Here is a 15,051-nt window from a genome sequence, read left to right as displayed (position 1 = left end):
AGGCACAGGAGGTGCAGAGAAATTCTCTGATGGTTTTGAGCCCTCTGGAAATAAAACAACAATCTGTCAACGCCAGTCCGAGTCAGGGTTTTCAAGGATCTCAGAGTGACCTGCTACCAGTCCATATGACACCCAAATGGGAAGCCAAAAAGGTGTCCCTGGACATTGTTCAAAATCCTTGACTGGTACTCCTCAAAACCGCCAAGGCTATCAACAATAGAGGGTTGGAAACTATTACAGCCAGCAGGCCCCAAAGAAGACGTAACGACTAAACTTCATGTGGTATCCTGGGTGGCGAGCTGGAACAGAAAAGGGACATTAGAGGAAAACTGGCAAAGCCAAAGGAACAGTGGCGTTTAGCTAATAGTGATGTACCAGTGCTGGTTCCTTAGCTACAACCAATGTACACAGCAGCGTAAGATACGAACCTTCGGTGAAGCTGGGTACCATGTGTAAAGGAACACTACTATCTTTGCAACTTTCCTGTAAGTCTAAAATTTTTTTTTTTTTTTTTTTGAGACCGACTCTCACTCTGTCACCAAGGCTGGACTACAGTGGTGTGATCTTGGTTCACTGTAACCTTCCCTCCCAGGTTCAAGTGATTCTCCTGCCTCAGCCTCTCAAGTAGCTGGGATTATAGGTGTGCGCCACTGTGCCCAGCTAATTTTTTATATTTTTAGTAGAAACAGGGATTCACTATGTTGCCCAGGCTGGTCTTGAACCCCTGTCCTCAAATGATCTGCCCACCTTGGCCTCCTAAAGTGCTGGAGTTACAGGCATGACCCACGGCACCTGGCCTGTAAATCTAAAATTCAAAAATAAAAAGTTCTTTTTTATTTTATTTATTTAGAGACAGGGTCTTACTCTGTCACCCAGGCTTGGAGTGTGGTAGCATGATCACGGCTCAGTGCAGCCTCCACCTCGTGGGCTCAAGTCATCCTCCCTTCTCAGCCTCCTGAGCAGCTGGGACCACAGGCACGCACCACCACACCTGGCTAATTTTTTATAGAGATAGGGTCTCGCTAAGCTGCCCAAGCTGGTCTCGAAGTCCTGGGCTCAAGCGATCCTCCTGCCTCGGCCTCCCAAAGTGCTGGGATTACAGGCGTGAGCCATTGCACTTGGCCTAAAAGTTCTTTTTTAAGAGGGCCTAGTTCCCTCTGGGCACTCTGTGGCCACCAGCTGGAAAGCCATCACACCTCCCCAGCCGGCTCTCTCCCCAGGGTGAAGGCGAAGGGCGCGGCATAGTGCGCAACCCCGCGAGCAGGGCTTACTTACCTTGGGTGGGTCGAAGAGCTCCAGCACGCGGTCGGGGCCATCTGGGCCATCGGAGCCCGGCGCCCGGCGCAGCGCCAGCCTACCACGCTGCCAGCGCGCCCCGCTGTCCATGGAGGCCTCGTCGGCCAGGCTGTAGCGCAGCGCCGCCTCCTTCAGCGCCTCGGGTGGCGGCTCCCGGGCCAGGCTCCAGGGCAGGAGCTTCTTGGCCAGGCCGGGCCGGGCGGGGGTCTCAGCAGCCTCTCCGGGGGACCCGACGGCGGCAGCGGTGTGGGCCGCTGGCAGCTCCCCGGCCGAGCGGCGGCGGAAGATGTGGCGGAGGCTGCGGCGAAAGTGCTGGAAGGAGCAGGGCCCGGGCGGCCGCGGCGGGGCCAGTTCCTCAGAGCTGCGGGCCTTGGGCAGGCCAGGCGCGGCGAGGCCGGGGCCTGGCTCCGGGGACGCCTCAGCCTTGGCGGGGGGCCCACGGCCTGTGTCCCGGTAGTCGCGGCCCGGCGCGCGGCCGTCGCGCACCTCCCGGCAGAAGTAGCGCTGGAAGAGGTCGGTGAACTGCAGCGACACCAGCTCCGCACGCAGCGGCGCGTGCTGCGGATGCTCGCGAGCGAACAGCCAGTACTGGCGAGCCAGCTCCCGGGCCGCCGCCACGGCGTGCAACTCACAGAACTCGCTCCAGCCCCGCGGGGCCGGCGCCGGGGAGGCCGAGGGCGGGGAGGAGGCCGAGGAGGGCTGCAGGGCAGGCCCGTTCATGGTGGAGACCCAGGTGGTGCGGCGGGGCTGAAAGACATGTGGGTGGGGGGGCGACAAGGAGTGAGCAGGTGGGCAAGCAGGTGACGGCCCGTCACACACCGCGAACCACAGCAGAAATCCGACACGACCATAACACCCAGTGCTGGTGAAGATGCAGGGAAACACACACTCTCCTACCAAGTGGCATTCTGTAAGGGGCATGGCCAACTTGGCAGAATTGATTCTAGACTCTGGAATCCTGCTTTTGAAGGACAAAAACCGTATTATCATTTCAATAGATGCAGGGAGAGTATTTGACAAAATTCAACATAACTTTATTATAAAAACTTTCAACAAATTAAGCATAGATGATATGTTGTACTTAACACACTGACCCTATATAAAGGCTGAGCTCGGAGGCTCACGCCTGTAATCCCACCACTTAGGGAGGCTGAGGCAGGAGATCGCTTGAGCCCAGTTTGAGACCAGCCTGGGCAACATGGCAAAAGCCCATCTCTCCAAAAAGACAAACACAAAAATGAGTTGGCATTGTAGCACTCGCACCTGTAGTCCTAACTACTTGGGAGCCTGAGGAAGTCAGGGCTGCAGTAAGCCATGATCAGCCATTGAACTCCAGCCCAGGCAACAGAATGAGACCCTGTCTCAAAAAACAAATAAATAAATAAAATAAAGACCCTACATGATAAGCACACAGCTAACACTGCACTTAATGGTGAAAAGTTGACAACTTTTCCTTTAAGGCCAGGGATGAGAAAAGGATGCCCACTCTGGTCACTTCTATTTAACACAGTACTGACAGTCCTAGCCAGAGCAATTAGGCTCTAGGAATCCCACTTTTAAGTATTCAAGAGAAATACTTGCTCCCTGCTACATATTTCCTGCTGCAACATTTATAATGGGGAAAAACTCTAAGAGACAACCTAAATGCCCCCAGTTGGAGACTGATGAAAGAATCTGGCCCATCTATAGGCTGGAAGACTCTGCAGCAGGGGGAAAGGGTGAGGAAGACCCACCCCCCCACCTCTGGGAGAGCTCCAGGGCAGGGCTATTCACTAAGTGAAAAAGCAAACAGCAGAACAAGACACGCTAGACGATCCCATTTACATGAACATACATAAAACCAAACTACTAATGTTTATGTGTACACCAACATTTTGTAAATGGTGGGCAAGAAAGGTCTGGCAGAAACAAACCCATCCTGAAACAGTGAGTATTTCTGGGGAGGAATCAGAATTGGGGTGTGGGGATGGTAGGAATGGCGGGGAAGAAACCAAGAAGCTTGCTACTACTTATCTCTAGCAAGGATAGCTAAGAACACAGATTCTGGAATGTGGATTCAAATCCCAGCACCAGCCAGACACGGTGGCTCATGCCTGTAATCTCAGCACTTTGGGAGGCCCAGGTGGGTGGATTACTTGAGTTCAGGAGGTAGAGACCAGCCCGGCCAACATGGTGAAACCCCATCTCTACTGAAAATAAAAAAAATTAGCTGGCTGTGGTGGCGCGTACCTGTAGTCCCGCTACACAGGAGGCTGGGGCAGGAGAAATGCTTGAATCCAGGAGGTGGAGGTTGCAGTGAGCTGAGATGGTGCCACTGCACTCCAGCCTGGGTTACAGAGCAAGACCTTGTCTCGAAAAAAAAAAAAAAAAAAGCCCAGCAACCACTACTTATTGGTTATGGGACCTTAAGTGACTTATGTGACTACTACTCTGCCTCAGTTTCCCCATCTGTAAGAGGGGAACCATGATCATGCCTACTTCATAGGCATATTATGAGCATGAATTGATAGACATAAAGCCCTAGAACATAGAAAATGCTTAAGAAAGACTGTCTGCTATTATTGTTATTTCCATGTTGCAATGAGAGTATATTATTGGTGTCTATAAAATAAATATAAAACGGGCCAGGCGCAGCAGCTCATACCTGTAATCCCAGCACTCTGGGAGGCTGAAGTGGGCAGATCACCTGAGGTCAGGAGTTCGAAACCAGCCTGGCCAACATGGTGAAACCTTGTCTCTACTAAACATACAAAAATTAGCTGGGTGTGGTGGTGCGTGCCTGTAATCCCAGCTACTTGGGAGGCTGAGGCAGGAGAATCACTTGAACCTGGTAGGCAGAGGTTGCAGTGAGCTGAGATCATGCCACTGCATTCCAGCCTGGACGACAGAGCAAGGCTCTGTCCTGGGGAAAAAAAAAAAAAAAATCACACACCAAAAACAAAAACAAAAATAAATATAAAACAAAAAATAAAAAGGAATAAATTAACAAAAGTCACAAGGGGTCCAGAGGGATTTCCTGCACTGACAGGGGACCCTCAGGACTGGCAGACCTTTGCCTGCCCATCTCAACTGGGGCATCCTTCTCCTCCCGTGGCCAGAGGGCCTTTCCTTAGACACAACATCACCAGAATGGCACTGAGATCCCCCACTCCTCTGCTGTCTGCGGTACAGAACAGCTGGGACCTCTGTGGGCACCATCCTTCCTTCTTCATGACCCTGGTTGGGCCTGGGCCCCTGCTGGCGACCACATGTCCACGTCTGTTCTTCAAGATGGAGAAGAAAAGCTCTCCCTCCTCGGGCACAAAACGGGGCCCCAGATCCCTGATATTAGCACACCCTGAATGAACAGCGGTGCCACTCCAATGACTCTCTCCCTGGGCAGGGGTAGTGGCTGCACAATAGCCAGAGCCACAGGGGCCTGGGTACAATTACCGCCTCCAACCATGCCCTCCTTCATCCTCCCTTCAGGTGTTACTGAGGGCCTACTGTGTGCCAGACACCAAGCTAGGCCCCGGGATACCATGGTGAACAGCACATACGAACACTGCTCTCCCAGGGCTCACATTACAAAGGGGGCCACATATTGGCTGTGTGGCTCCTGACACCTGACTCAACCTCTCTGAACCTGGATTTCCTTATCTGGCAACCAGGTAGCAGCATGGCATCCACCTTGCAAGGTGTCTGTAGAGAACCCATGAAAGGGAAAGCAAGGTGGAGATGCGAACCTGCAAATGGGGTTCTCTCTGCCACACACCCCTCCACAGGCACCGTCTCTGCATGTGGCCATGTCCCGCTGGGCATGTTTGCAGGGCAGTGGCAATGAAGGGTGCCCCTGCCACATGAGGCCATGGTGGAGCCCCCATGGCCGATCTCCGCAAGAGACCCCAAAAAGCAGAAGTAGGTGCCTCTGCCCTCGCTGGAAGGGGGCCATGCAGAGTCGACAATGGTTTGTTTGTTGTTGTTTTTTTTTGAGACAGAGTCTTGTTCTGTCACCCAGGCTGGAGTACAGTGGCATAATCACGGCTCACTGCAGCCTAGACCTCCCAGGCTCAAGCTATCCTCATCTTGGCCTCCCAAAGTGCTAGGACTACAGGCATGCACCACGACACCTGGCTAATTTTTGTATTTTTTTGTAGAGATGGGGTCTCACTATGTTGCCCAGGCTGGTCTCAAACTCCTGGGCTCAAGCAGCCCTCCCACCTTGGCCTCTCAAAGTGCTGGGACTACAGGCATGAGTCACTGTGCCCTGCTATAGTCGACAGTTTTGTACATCACAGGGTCCTTGGGACCCGCACACAGTAGGTGCTTTGCAGTAAGTAGTCAGTAAAAGCTGTCAGGCAGATGGGAAGGGAGAGGGAGGGGCCACATCTGCCCTTGGCCACCATGTTCTTCCTGTCCCTGAAGGGGAGGGTCTTACCCCTGCATGAGGGCACCTGTTCTTGGTCAATCCTACTGTTCCCCATACCCAGCCTTCACACAGGTGAGACAGGCACTGCCCTCGTGGCTTGGAGGATGCCCAGAGAGCTCTGATTCCAGACCCAGGCTCCTGCCCCACCTACACGATCTGCCTCTAGTCACGCCAGCTGCCTGTGGGTGTTGGCATGAGCCATTCCCTCTGCCCTGTCTGCTTCCAATTGCACATAAGAGAAGCCTCTTCTGAGCTCCCAACTGAACTTGACCTTCAGCACACTGGTCACGCTGTCACTTGACAGGATGCTTTTATTAGTGACTATCTCTCTACCAGACTGAGTTCTATGAGTCATTCCCTGCTTCATCTCCAGCTCCCAGCATACAGCAGGAGCTCAATGAATGTCTCTTGAATGAATGAACATATGAATGCAAGAGATTAGTTGGATTTGCAAATTCGTGCTCTCCCGGCAGATGCATGGCAACCAGCATGAACCAACCTCCCCCGCCCCCTGGGCCATCCTACCTTCTGCGCAGCCCTGTATGTCAGAGTCTTGAAGCCCAACTGCAGGGCCAAACCCTGGCAGGAGCCTTCCTCAGAACAGCTGCACCCACTCCAGGTCCTTCACTGTCCAGGCAACGGCTGGGAAACCCCCTCACTGGGCCCCTTCCACCAGTCCTCCCATAAGAACAATGGCATTTACTGAGCGTCTGTTACACATCAGACATTTTTCTTTCTCTTTTTAGAGACAGGGTCTCACTCTGTCTTCCAGGCTCGAGTGCAGTGGCACAATCATAGCTCACTGCTGCCTCGAACTCCTGGGCTCAAACGATCCTCCTGCCTCAGCCTCCAGAGTAGCTGCGACTACAGGCTCATGGCACCATGCCAAGATCACATTAGGCATTTTTCTAACTACTTTTGCAAAACATTACCTCTCCCAAGGTTCCTAACAGCCTTAGGAGGTAGGTCCAACGATTACTTCCATTTTACAGATGGGAAAACTGAAAGAGAGCAGCCCCATAGCTAGTGATCATAGAGACCCCCACACAGAGGGGACCCCCAAAATGTCTGATCAGTGCCTAAATGCATACAAGAAGGGCTCACTTCCCAATGAATGCTTATTGGATGAATGAGTGAGTCCCAGAGGAGAGAATATAAAGGTCTCATTCAGCTCCAGTGCGAGTCAGGAGTCGGCAGTAGCTCTGTCCAGGTCCCAGACCGACCAATGATCAGGAAAACAGTCACAGGGCAAAAGGAAGAAAACAAAAACGAGAGGCTGGGCTCAGTGGCTCACATCTATACTCTCAATACCTTGGGAGGCCAAGGCGGGAGGATTGCTTGAGACCAGAGTTTGAGACCAATCTAGGCAACATGATGAAACCCTGTGTCTACTACAAATACAAAAAACTTAGCCTGGCATAGTGGCTAGGCCTGTAGTCCCAGCCACTCGGGAGGCTGAGGCAGGAAGACCGCTTGAGCCCGGGAGGTCGAGGCTGCAGTGAGCTATGATCACACCACTGCACTCCAGCCTGGGTGACAGAAACAGACCATATCTCTATAAGAAAAAAAGAACTGATGTCTGCAGTGTGCTTGGCACGGGACTCATGAGTGGCTGCTGCTATTTTCTTACTATTACTGTTAGAAAAGAGCTCCAGCCTTGGAGTCAGGCTTGCCTGCCACGGGAAGCCACAGGGAGGCCTGCCTCATGGTCTGGGCTGGGGGCGTCACGGGGAGCTGGAACAAAAGACCTTCTCAGGGCAGAGGCGGCTGCTCAGGCCACTCTGGGCAGGAAGTTGCCAGCCCAGAGCAGTCAGCTGCGGCCCAAGCTATGGAAGGGACTGCGCCAGGGAGGTTTTCTGGCCAGGAGGGCAGCCAGGCCACAGGAAGATGACCCCTCCCTGGCCCTGGCCCTGGCCCAGGCAGTGGCGTTTATTGAGTGCTTACTATATGCCAGGCGCAGATAAAAAGCAATTGATCAGATGGTGACAACCCTGGGATCAGGGCTGACAAGCTGTGGACAGGAAGCAATGATGATCACGCCAGGGGGACCTGCGGCCCCCAGGTTTCCACTGTAGGGTATGAGTTGGGGGCAGAGTGTCTTTGGGACACTTCTATCCCAGCACAGAGCTTCGGATAAGCCTGGTCAGCCAGAGAAATCAACCACCTTCCCCACAGAGGGGCCCCAGCACCCAGGAGAACCCCTCACCTACTCAGGCTTCCTTCTGGGGCAGGAAGCTCCCAGCTATGGGGGTCTCCAGGGTTTCCCCAAATCCTGCAGCCAGGGGAGGGGCAGGATGATGTGGAGAAGGAAGATCTTAGCCTGCTGCCTCCTGGTCCCCCACCCCCAAGTCCCTCCCTGCAGCAAATACGTGGAGACAACTAGCTGCACGCCCACCAGCCGGGGCTGGGGGTGTCTGCATCTCAGGACTCCAAGCTCAGAACACAACCAGGTCCACCAGAGGGCTATTGAGGGCCTCAAAGCAGTAGTGGTGCCTGGTGCTCCCTAAGAAGCACAGCCAGCCTGAGGCACCTGGAACCACCAAGTCAGTGAACAGCTGGGAACCTGGCTGAGCTGTGGGGTCCCCTTAATCCATGGCCCCCCGAGATCAGGGCTTCTCAGCCTCTCCTCTATCTAATCACCCTGGATAATAGTATAATTCGGGGAGGCTAAAATTTTCCTTTTAATGATCAGGCCCACATGCAGAGAAAGCCTTTATCCATGGTAGGAATTCCCCCTGCCGAGGCTTAGGGAGGAATTTTTTTTTTTTTTTTTTTTTTTTTTTTTTTGAGACAGGTCTGACTGTCACCCAGGCTGGAGTGTAGTGGCATGATCACAGCTCACTGCAACCGCGACCTTGTGGGTTTAAGCACTCCTCCCAAGTATCTGGGACCACAGCCATGTGCCACCATACCCAGCTTTTTTTTTTTTTTTTTTTTTGTAGAGAGAGGGTCTCACTGTGTTGCCCAGGCTGGTTTCAAACTCCTGGGCTCAAGTGATCCTCCCACCTTGACCTTCCAAAGTGCTGGGATTATAGGTGTGAACCACTGCTCCCAGCCTGGGGAAGATTTCTTAAAGTGTGGTAAATGAATTTAAATTGGGCCAGTCCAGAGCCTCCACTCTCCCCTGCCCCAGCTCACAGACATAGGCAGGAAGTCTCACACCTTCAGAGGGGACACTTCCTCCAGGGAGGCCTCCTGGTTGAATCTAGGCCACAAGGAACATTTCTATCTTCCCCATGCCTAGCACCAACTGTTCCAGGAGCCCAGACCCTGTGTCCTAAGGAGGCCCAGAGAGTTGTGGGATTCTGACACACACTGCCTGGCAGGCGGCCTGCTGCCCTTTCACAGCATTCAAGTTGCCAGATGCAGAGATGCCCACAGGAAGCGGGGGGTGAAGGCAGAGGCCCTGGGGAGGCAGAGAGGTGGGTTCTACACCAGGCCACGGGGCAGCCGGCGGGGCACTGATGCACCCTTGCTGGGGTCACCTTGTGCCCCGGGGACATTTATCAGGCCAGTGCAGTCTGCCAGAACAGGAAATGTCCTCTGGCTTCCTCTGCCCACACTGCCAGCCTGACATCCCAGCCACTGCCCCAGCTAGGTTTCAGGAGGTAGGGAAAACCAGGAACCATCTCCCTGCGGGAGAGGCAGCACCGTCAGAATCCCACACATCCCCCATCCCAAGGCCGGGGCTTCTTCCTTTCACTGCCGCTGGGTTGAGGGCAGACAGGGGAGACCCTAGGAGGGCAGCCTCTGGGTGAACCTCCTCCCCACATGCTGCTTGTGGACATCAGGAGGGACATGCATAAGCCCTCAATTACCTCGCTTCTCCCAGCATACACTGCCCTCTCTGGGCCTCTCCTCCTTGAGATGACACCAGTGTGTGAGCTCTGAAGGGGCAGATCCCATGTCAGAGGTCCCCTTGTGTGTCCACCTCCCTGATTGATCACATTCCCAGTCCCCCAGCCGGGGCCCCCCATTGGGTGCCCTGTGAGTCAGCCCTTGTGAGCAGGGCATAGACTTCCTCCCTCCCAGGCCTCCCTGGGGACACATGTCCTGGGCAGCAGCCGGCTCCCCCCTGGCCAGACGGGGGGCGGCCACATCCGGGTGGGCCCCCAGGGGCTCCAGGCCTGGCTCACAAGGAAGCCTGTGGCCCGGCCCTGCTGGCCGACCCCTGACAGGGTGGCGTGGGAGGAAAAATCTTCTATCCAACTGCTCAGCTGCCGGGTTTCCGGCTGGGGAGGGGAGTGGAGAGGGCGCCAGGAGGACCTGTTCCCCTGGGGAAGTGTCCTTTGCCCCTGCTGGGAGGAAGGACGGCTAGTGGTGGCCAGCAGAACCCTGGAGCCCTGGTAGAGGGACGCTGGTCATCACCCCGGTGGCAGGGCCCCACTAAGCAGATGTCCAGTGGTGGCCCTGGTCCTGCTGCCAGGCCTCAGGACCTGCTCAGTCTCCAAGGGATCTCAAGCCCTGGGAAGCTGGGGAGTTGGGTTGCAGGACTCCTGGGTCCAATAAGGCCTGACTCAGCAAGTGACCCCAGCTGAGTCACTTCCCTTGGGCAGCCTGCCTGCCTCAGTTTCTTCGGGAAGGGTGTCAGTGAGGAATGGGGTCTTGCAGGGAATGAGCAGCTAGCACTGCACCTCTGGACTCGCTGAGGCAGGCGTCTCCGGTCTGCCAGACAGAAGCAGCTTCCTGCCTTGCCTCGTCAAAGATGCTGAACGCCTGCAGGCCCTTAGGGACCATTTTCCCAGGAAACCTGGCAATTAAGTGCCAGCCCCTATTGGGCATGAACAGCAATGGCTTGCACTTATTGAGTGCCAATTGCATGCCAGGCACTGTGCATGCCTCCTCTTCTCAAAACCACCCTAACAGGGAGTTGGCAACACCCCTATTTCATAGACAAAAAGACCTGTGGCTCAGAAAGGCTAAGGGACCAGCCTAAGATCACACAGCCAGAGCAAGTACAGCCAACACAGTTCCAGTCCTGACACTGTACTCCACACACCCACCCTCGAGAGGTTGGAACTCTTGGCTTCCATTGGGCAGGCGAGGTCCAGACCAGAGAAGCCAGGTAACCTGCCTAGGACCTCACACCTGGAAGCTGGCAGAGCCCAGATTCGGCTCCAAAGCCCATACTGCTACCAGGGAGAAGTGGGAATTTAGCAGGAAAAGCCTCTCGTTTTAATAATAGCAATAATATCTACTATTGTTAATTGAGTGCCAGGCTCAGTGCTCAGTACGTTACGTGCCATGTCACAGTAAGCGCACAGCTGTTAAAGCCTTTCACAGATGTTGTCTCTCTCAATTGCCTCAGACAGGTTAAGTGACCAACCCAAGGATCCCCAGCAATGGAAGACCCTCATGAACACCAGCCCTCAGAAGGGTGTGGGGTCATGTAAACTGGGTCCCAAAGGTGTTTTCAGCAAAAGGAGCTGTATTGGCCCAGACTGTGGGACAGCTCCCTGCTATGTCCCTGAGACTCCCTACATTGAGCCTCCCCACCTTGGCTGGGGAGGGCACCCGGTCTCCCCTCACCAGAGACAGGTGGCACTGAGACTGGCAGCTAGGAGGCCCTTCCAAGTGCCTCCGGCTCTGCTCCACCCAGGATATGGAGAATGTCCGGGAATTGCACAGCGGGACCCAGAACTCCAAGGGCCCAGCAGTCCTGTGGGATCTGATTTGTACTCAAAAGTTCTATTTATTGGAGAAGGAGGATCAGGTCCAGGTTTGAGAGGCATGGAGGTGGGGGAATGAAGAAGGAAAGCCAGCAGAGCTAACACCCACAACAAAAAAGATCACTCCAGCCCCAAGGCTACTTCTCTCTCTCCTGACCAAGCCACTCTGGACACTGTGAATTCACTCATTCATGGTTCCCGTGACCCTAAGAAGTAGGTACTATTAGCACACCCATTTCACAGATGAGGAAACTGAGGTGGGGCAGTTAAGCAAGGCCTCATAGCTAAGGAAGTGCCCAGATGTTCAAAATTCTGATGCCAAAGACCCAGGAAATTCCAGTGCTATGTATGCAAGAGATGCTCAAGGAAGACTGCTGAAGGAACACCTCATAGCCAATAACAATAACACTAATGAAGACGATGATAAAATCACCACTACCACCACCACCACCTGCAACTGAACCACTCTTTGCCAGGCAGCAGGTGCTCATTACACACTGGCTCATTAAATCTCCACTGCAAACCTGTCACTCCCCCATTTTACACAGGGGGAAACTGAGGTTCACAAGAGTCACTTGCCCACGCCTTCAGCTGAATGGAGGCAGTAGGAGCAGCAAAACAGTCTCCAGGACCCTCCTCACTATCCTCCTTCGCTTCCTGCTGAGCCCCTGCAGACCCTGAGCCCCCAGCTGCTGATGCTCCGGGCCAGCCCCTTCCCAGCTGGCCACTCTGTGGCCCACGGGGACTCACAGGAGTTCTAGGAATGCTCACCCTTTGGCTCAGAAGGATTTTCCCTCCCAGAGGGGGGTTGTGGGAAAAGGCTCAAGAAAAGTGCACTAAAAACCCTTCCACCTTCCCCCAGTAGGCCCTGGTTCTCATCCCCAGAGCCCAGCCTGCCCAGGTGGCCTCTGCCGGCTCTCCCTCCACGAGGGCAGGTTCCGAGGAGCCTCCAGAGCTGTTTCCACTCAGGCAGCCAGGTCAGTGATGGGAAACCCAGACACAACCTGCGCCTGCATCCCTGGAGACCCACCCGCCCACTGCCCTGGCAGGGGCCCTGAGGCCTGGCTGCTGGCCGGTGTTAGAGAACTGTCATCTCCCCAGCGAGGGGCTGCAAGTCAGATCTGGGTCCCTCCTGCCACCAAAGCAGGCCCTGCCGACATCGCCTTGCCGGGGCCTCTACTCGGAACCCCCGACCAGATTTCACTTCCTCCCACTCAGCCCAGCCTGGCCGTACCCCTCCCTGGAGGCCCCCAGCTGCAGGCAGTGACCTCCTCACCTACATCATTGTGGCTGGGAATGGGGAAGAGAAACAGGAGAATGAGGAAACTAAAGAAAAAAAGAAGCGGGACAGGCAGGAAGACCCTCCTCTCCAGTTCCTCAAATGCAGTCCCCCTCCCTCAAAACAAAGCTCCCCTGGCCGGAGGGAGGGAAGGGAGGGGAGGGGATTTCTGCACCAGGCATCAGAGGCCTCTGAAATACCCTCCCTACCGTGTGGATCCAGACCAACACACACTCCAGACGTTTTTTGGTCGGGGGATTCCCAGGGAACCCCAGGCCAGAGGTGTGAGAGGATCAATCCCAGAAACCTGGGTCTGGGACGCCTAGCCCTGGTGAACCGCCCAGTTCAGCAGCATGCGGGGGGCCTGGCCCGGCCCACCTCGGCAGTGCTGGGACTAGGGAGAGGGGCTTCCTGAATCAGGGCGCTACCCTCTTAGCCACATGGTCCGGAATGGGGAGTGGGGAGGACCGGCGCATCCTCCCCCGCTGCCCCCACACCCAAGGGCTCATCTGTGCTCACGGTCTCAGTTTGACTACTTTCACTTTCAGGGTAGCAATGGGTGACCCCTCACCCCTCCTCCCCAGGCACAAGTTGAGGGGAGGGCCGCCCCCAATCGGCGAGGCTACTGTAGGGTGGGCTGGGGACGTCAGCGATGCCCTCTCCCCCATCCCACGGCCGCAGTTACCCGAACGCTCTCCCCAACACGTGTGTGGGTGGGGTAGTGGCTGAGTGGCTGAGTGGGGGTCGTAGGCGCTGGGAGCCGTCACCCCGGAACGCCTCCATCTGAGTTAGCTGCAGGGCAGTATTTTGGGCTGGGGGTGACGCGCACAGCCCGGGCAGAACTGGACACGGGGCCTCCCCTTTCCCCACGAAAGCCCTCCCGGCCCCGGAGGAGGGGGGCGCGGGCAAACGCGGGCTCACCTGAGAGACAGGAGCTCTGGGCCCGGCCGGCCCATGGCGTCGCGCGCCCCCGGGCCCCCGAAATCCCGAGGGGGCGGGCGGGCCCCCGCCCTGGGCGCGTCCTCTCCCGCGCGCCGGCTCCTCGCTCGCGGCTCGCTCAAGCGGGGCTTAGGCAGGAAACCCGGGCTCGGAAAATGGCCAGCGCCTCATCATTTCCGCCGCCAGCGCTTGACAGTTGCGGGAGGATGCGCCCCCGGGCCGCCGCCGCCGGGGAAACTTTGCAGCGGCCGCCGTCGCCACCGCGGGCCACGACAGTCCGGGTGGGCAGCCGGGCGGAGGCGGTGGCCCGGGCCCATGCCGCCCCGCGCCGTTATGTAAAGAGGAACCGGCTGTGCGAGCGGAGCCCGGCGGGGGAGGGCGGCCGCGACAGGGGCGGGGCAGGGGCGGGGACACCAGGAGCCACGCCCCAGGCCGCGCGCGAGTTGGAGACTCGGCTGGAGGGGCGGGCCATGAGGGCGGAGCCAGGACTGGCCCCGCCTGCCAATTCTGCTAGTCCGCGGCTGCCCGGGTCCGAGGGCTCTCCTGGCGCGGGTCCGGAAAAAGACGAGGCCTTGCGAAGCCACGCCCACCACGTGCCCACCCTATTTCGCGTCCCACAGCCTAATGAAGGAAGGAGGATCGGAGGGGCGGGGCGACCTGAGCCCCACCCACTGAACGCCGGCAGGTCACCAGGTGCCTCAGCGCCTGGAGGCGGGGCCAGATGAAGGGGCGGGGCCTAGGGCGGGCGGGGTCGAGCGGCCTGGCCTCCAGGGGGCGCGCCCCTGCTGACTCCCTCCTGCAGGGCCTTATCAGTGCCCGCAGGGCTGGGCAGTGCAATAGCGACCACGGCTTTCATCATCGCCCGGGGGAGGGAGCCTAGCCCTGCCCGGTCCTGACTATCTGCGATCATGCTGACCCGACCCGCCACGGCCCCAGGCCCCCGATTTGGGTTCTGGTCCCAGCCCTCAGCTTCGCCTTTGCTACAGCCGATGCCCGTATAGACCAGCCTCCCTCCGGCCACCCGTCCTGTCCCCTAATTCTAGGAGGGGTGCATCTTTCTCCAGGAATTCCTCTCGGACCGCTGGCTCCCGTGGACTCTGCGCCCACCGCCCTGCTCGCCCCTGGGCTACTTACATTTTCTCCACGGCCTCATGGGGAGCTGAGACTGACAGTGGGGTTCCCCCTAGTCCGGAGTGGGGCATGCTCTCAGCCAGCCTCTCCCCCAACATGTGGGAGGTCGGGGAGGGAGGAATGTACTCTTCTCCCCCTCCCCCAACAGGAAACAAGTCGCCCACGCCCCCAGCTTGGAGGGGCCACCTCAAGCCTTCCCGGGCAGCAAATGTCTCCATTCCACTGCCTCCCCCTCTTCCTACCCGGGCAAATGACTTGACTTCTCCGTACCTCCACTTCCTTGCCTATGAAATGGAAATAATGTGTACCCACTCTCCTGGCAGTGAGAA

At 56.6% G+C, this 15,051-nt stretch overlaps 2 protein-coding genes across 3 annotated transcripts in view; both read right to left on the bottom strand.

The window, feature by feature from the left end:
* SH2B3 (SH2B adaptor protein 3) overlaps positions 1-13,571 on the bottom strand; it is a 46,078-nt gene extending 32,507 nt beyond the window's left edge. Inside the window, exon 1 of one of the 2 annotated variants that reach the window (XM_050749727.1) lies at positions 1,276-13,571. In XM_050749727.1, the coding sequence (XP_050605684.1) occupies positions 1,276-2,286 (1,011 nt within the window). In that variant the 5' untranslated portion in view covers positions 2,287-13,571. The remainder of the gene's footprint in view (positions 1-1,275) is intronic. The other variant, XM_050749728.1, reaches the window with a different exon arrangement.
* Positions 1-15,051, bottom strand: part of ALDH2 (aldehyde dehydrogenase 2 family member) — a 419,735-nt gene that overhangs the window by 395,491 nt on the left and 9,193 nt on the right. The window lies entirely within an intron of this gene.

Source organism: Macaca thibetana, chromosome 11, assembly GCF_024542745.1.
Source record: "Macaca thibetana thibetana isolate TM-01 chromosome 11, ASM2454274v1, whole genome shotgun sequence".
NCBI lineage: Eukaryota > Metazoa > Chordata > Mammalia > Primates > Cercopithecidae > Macaca > Macaca thibetana.
This window is presented reverse-complemented; position numbering and strand designations above follow the sequence as displayed.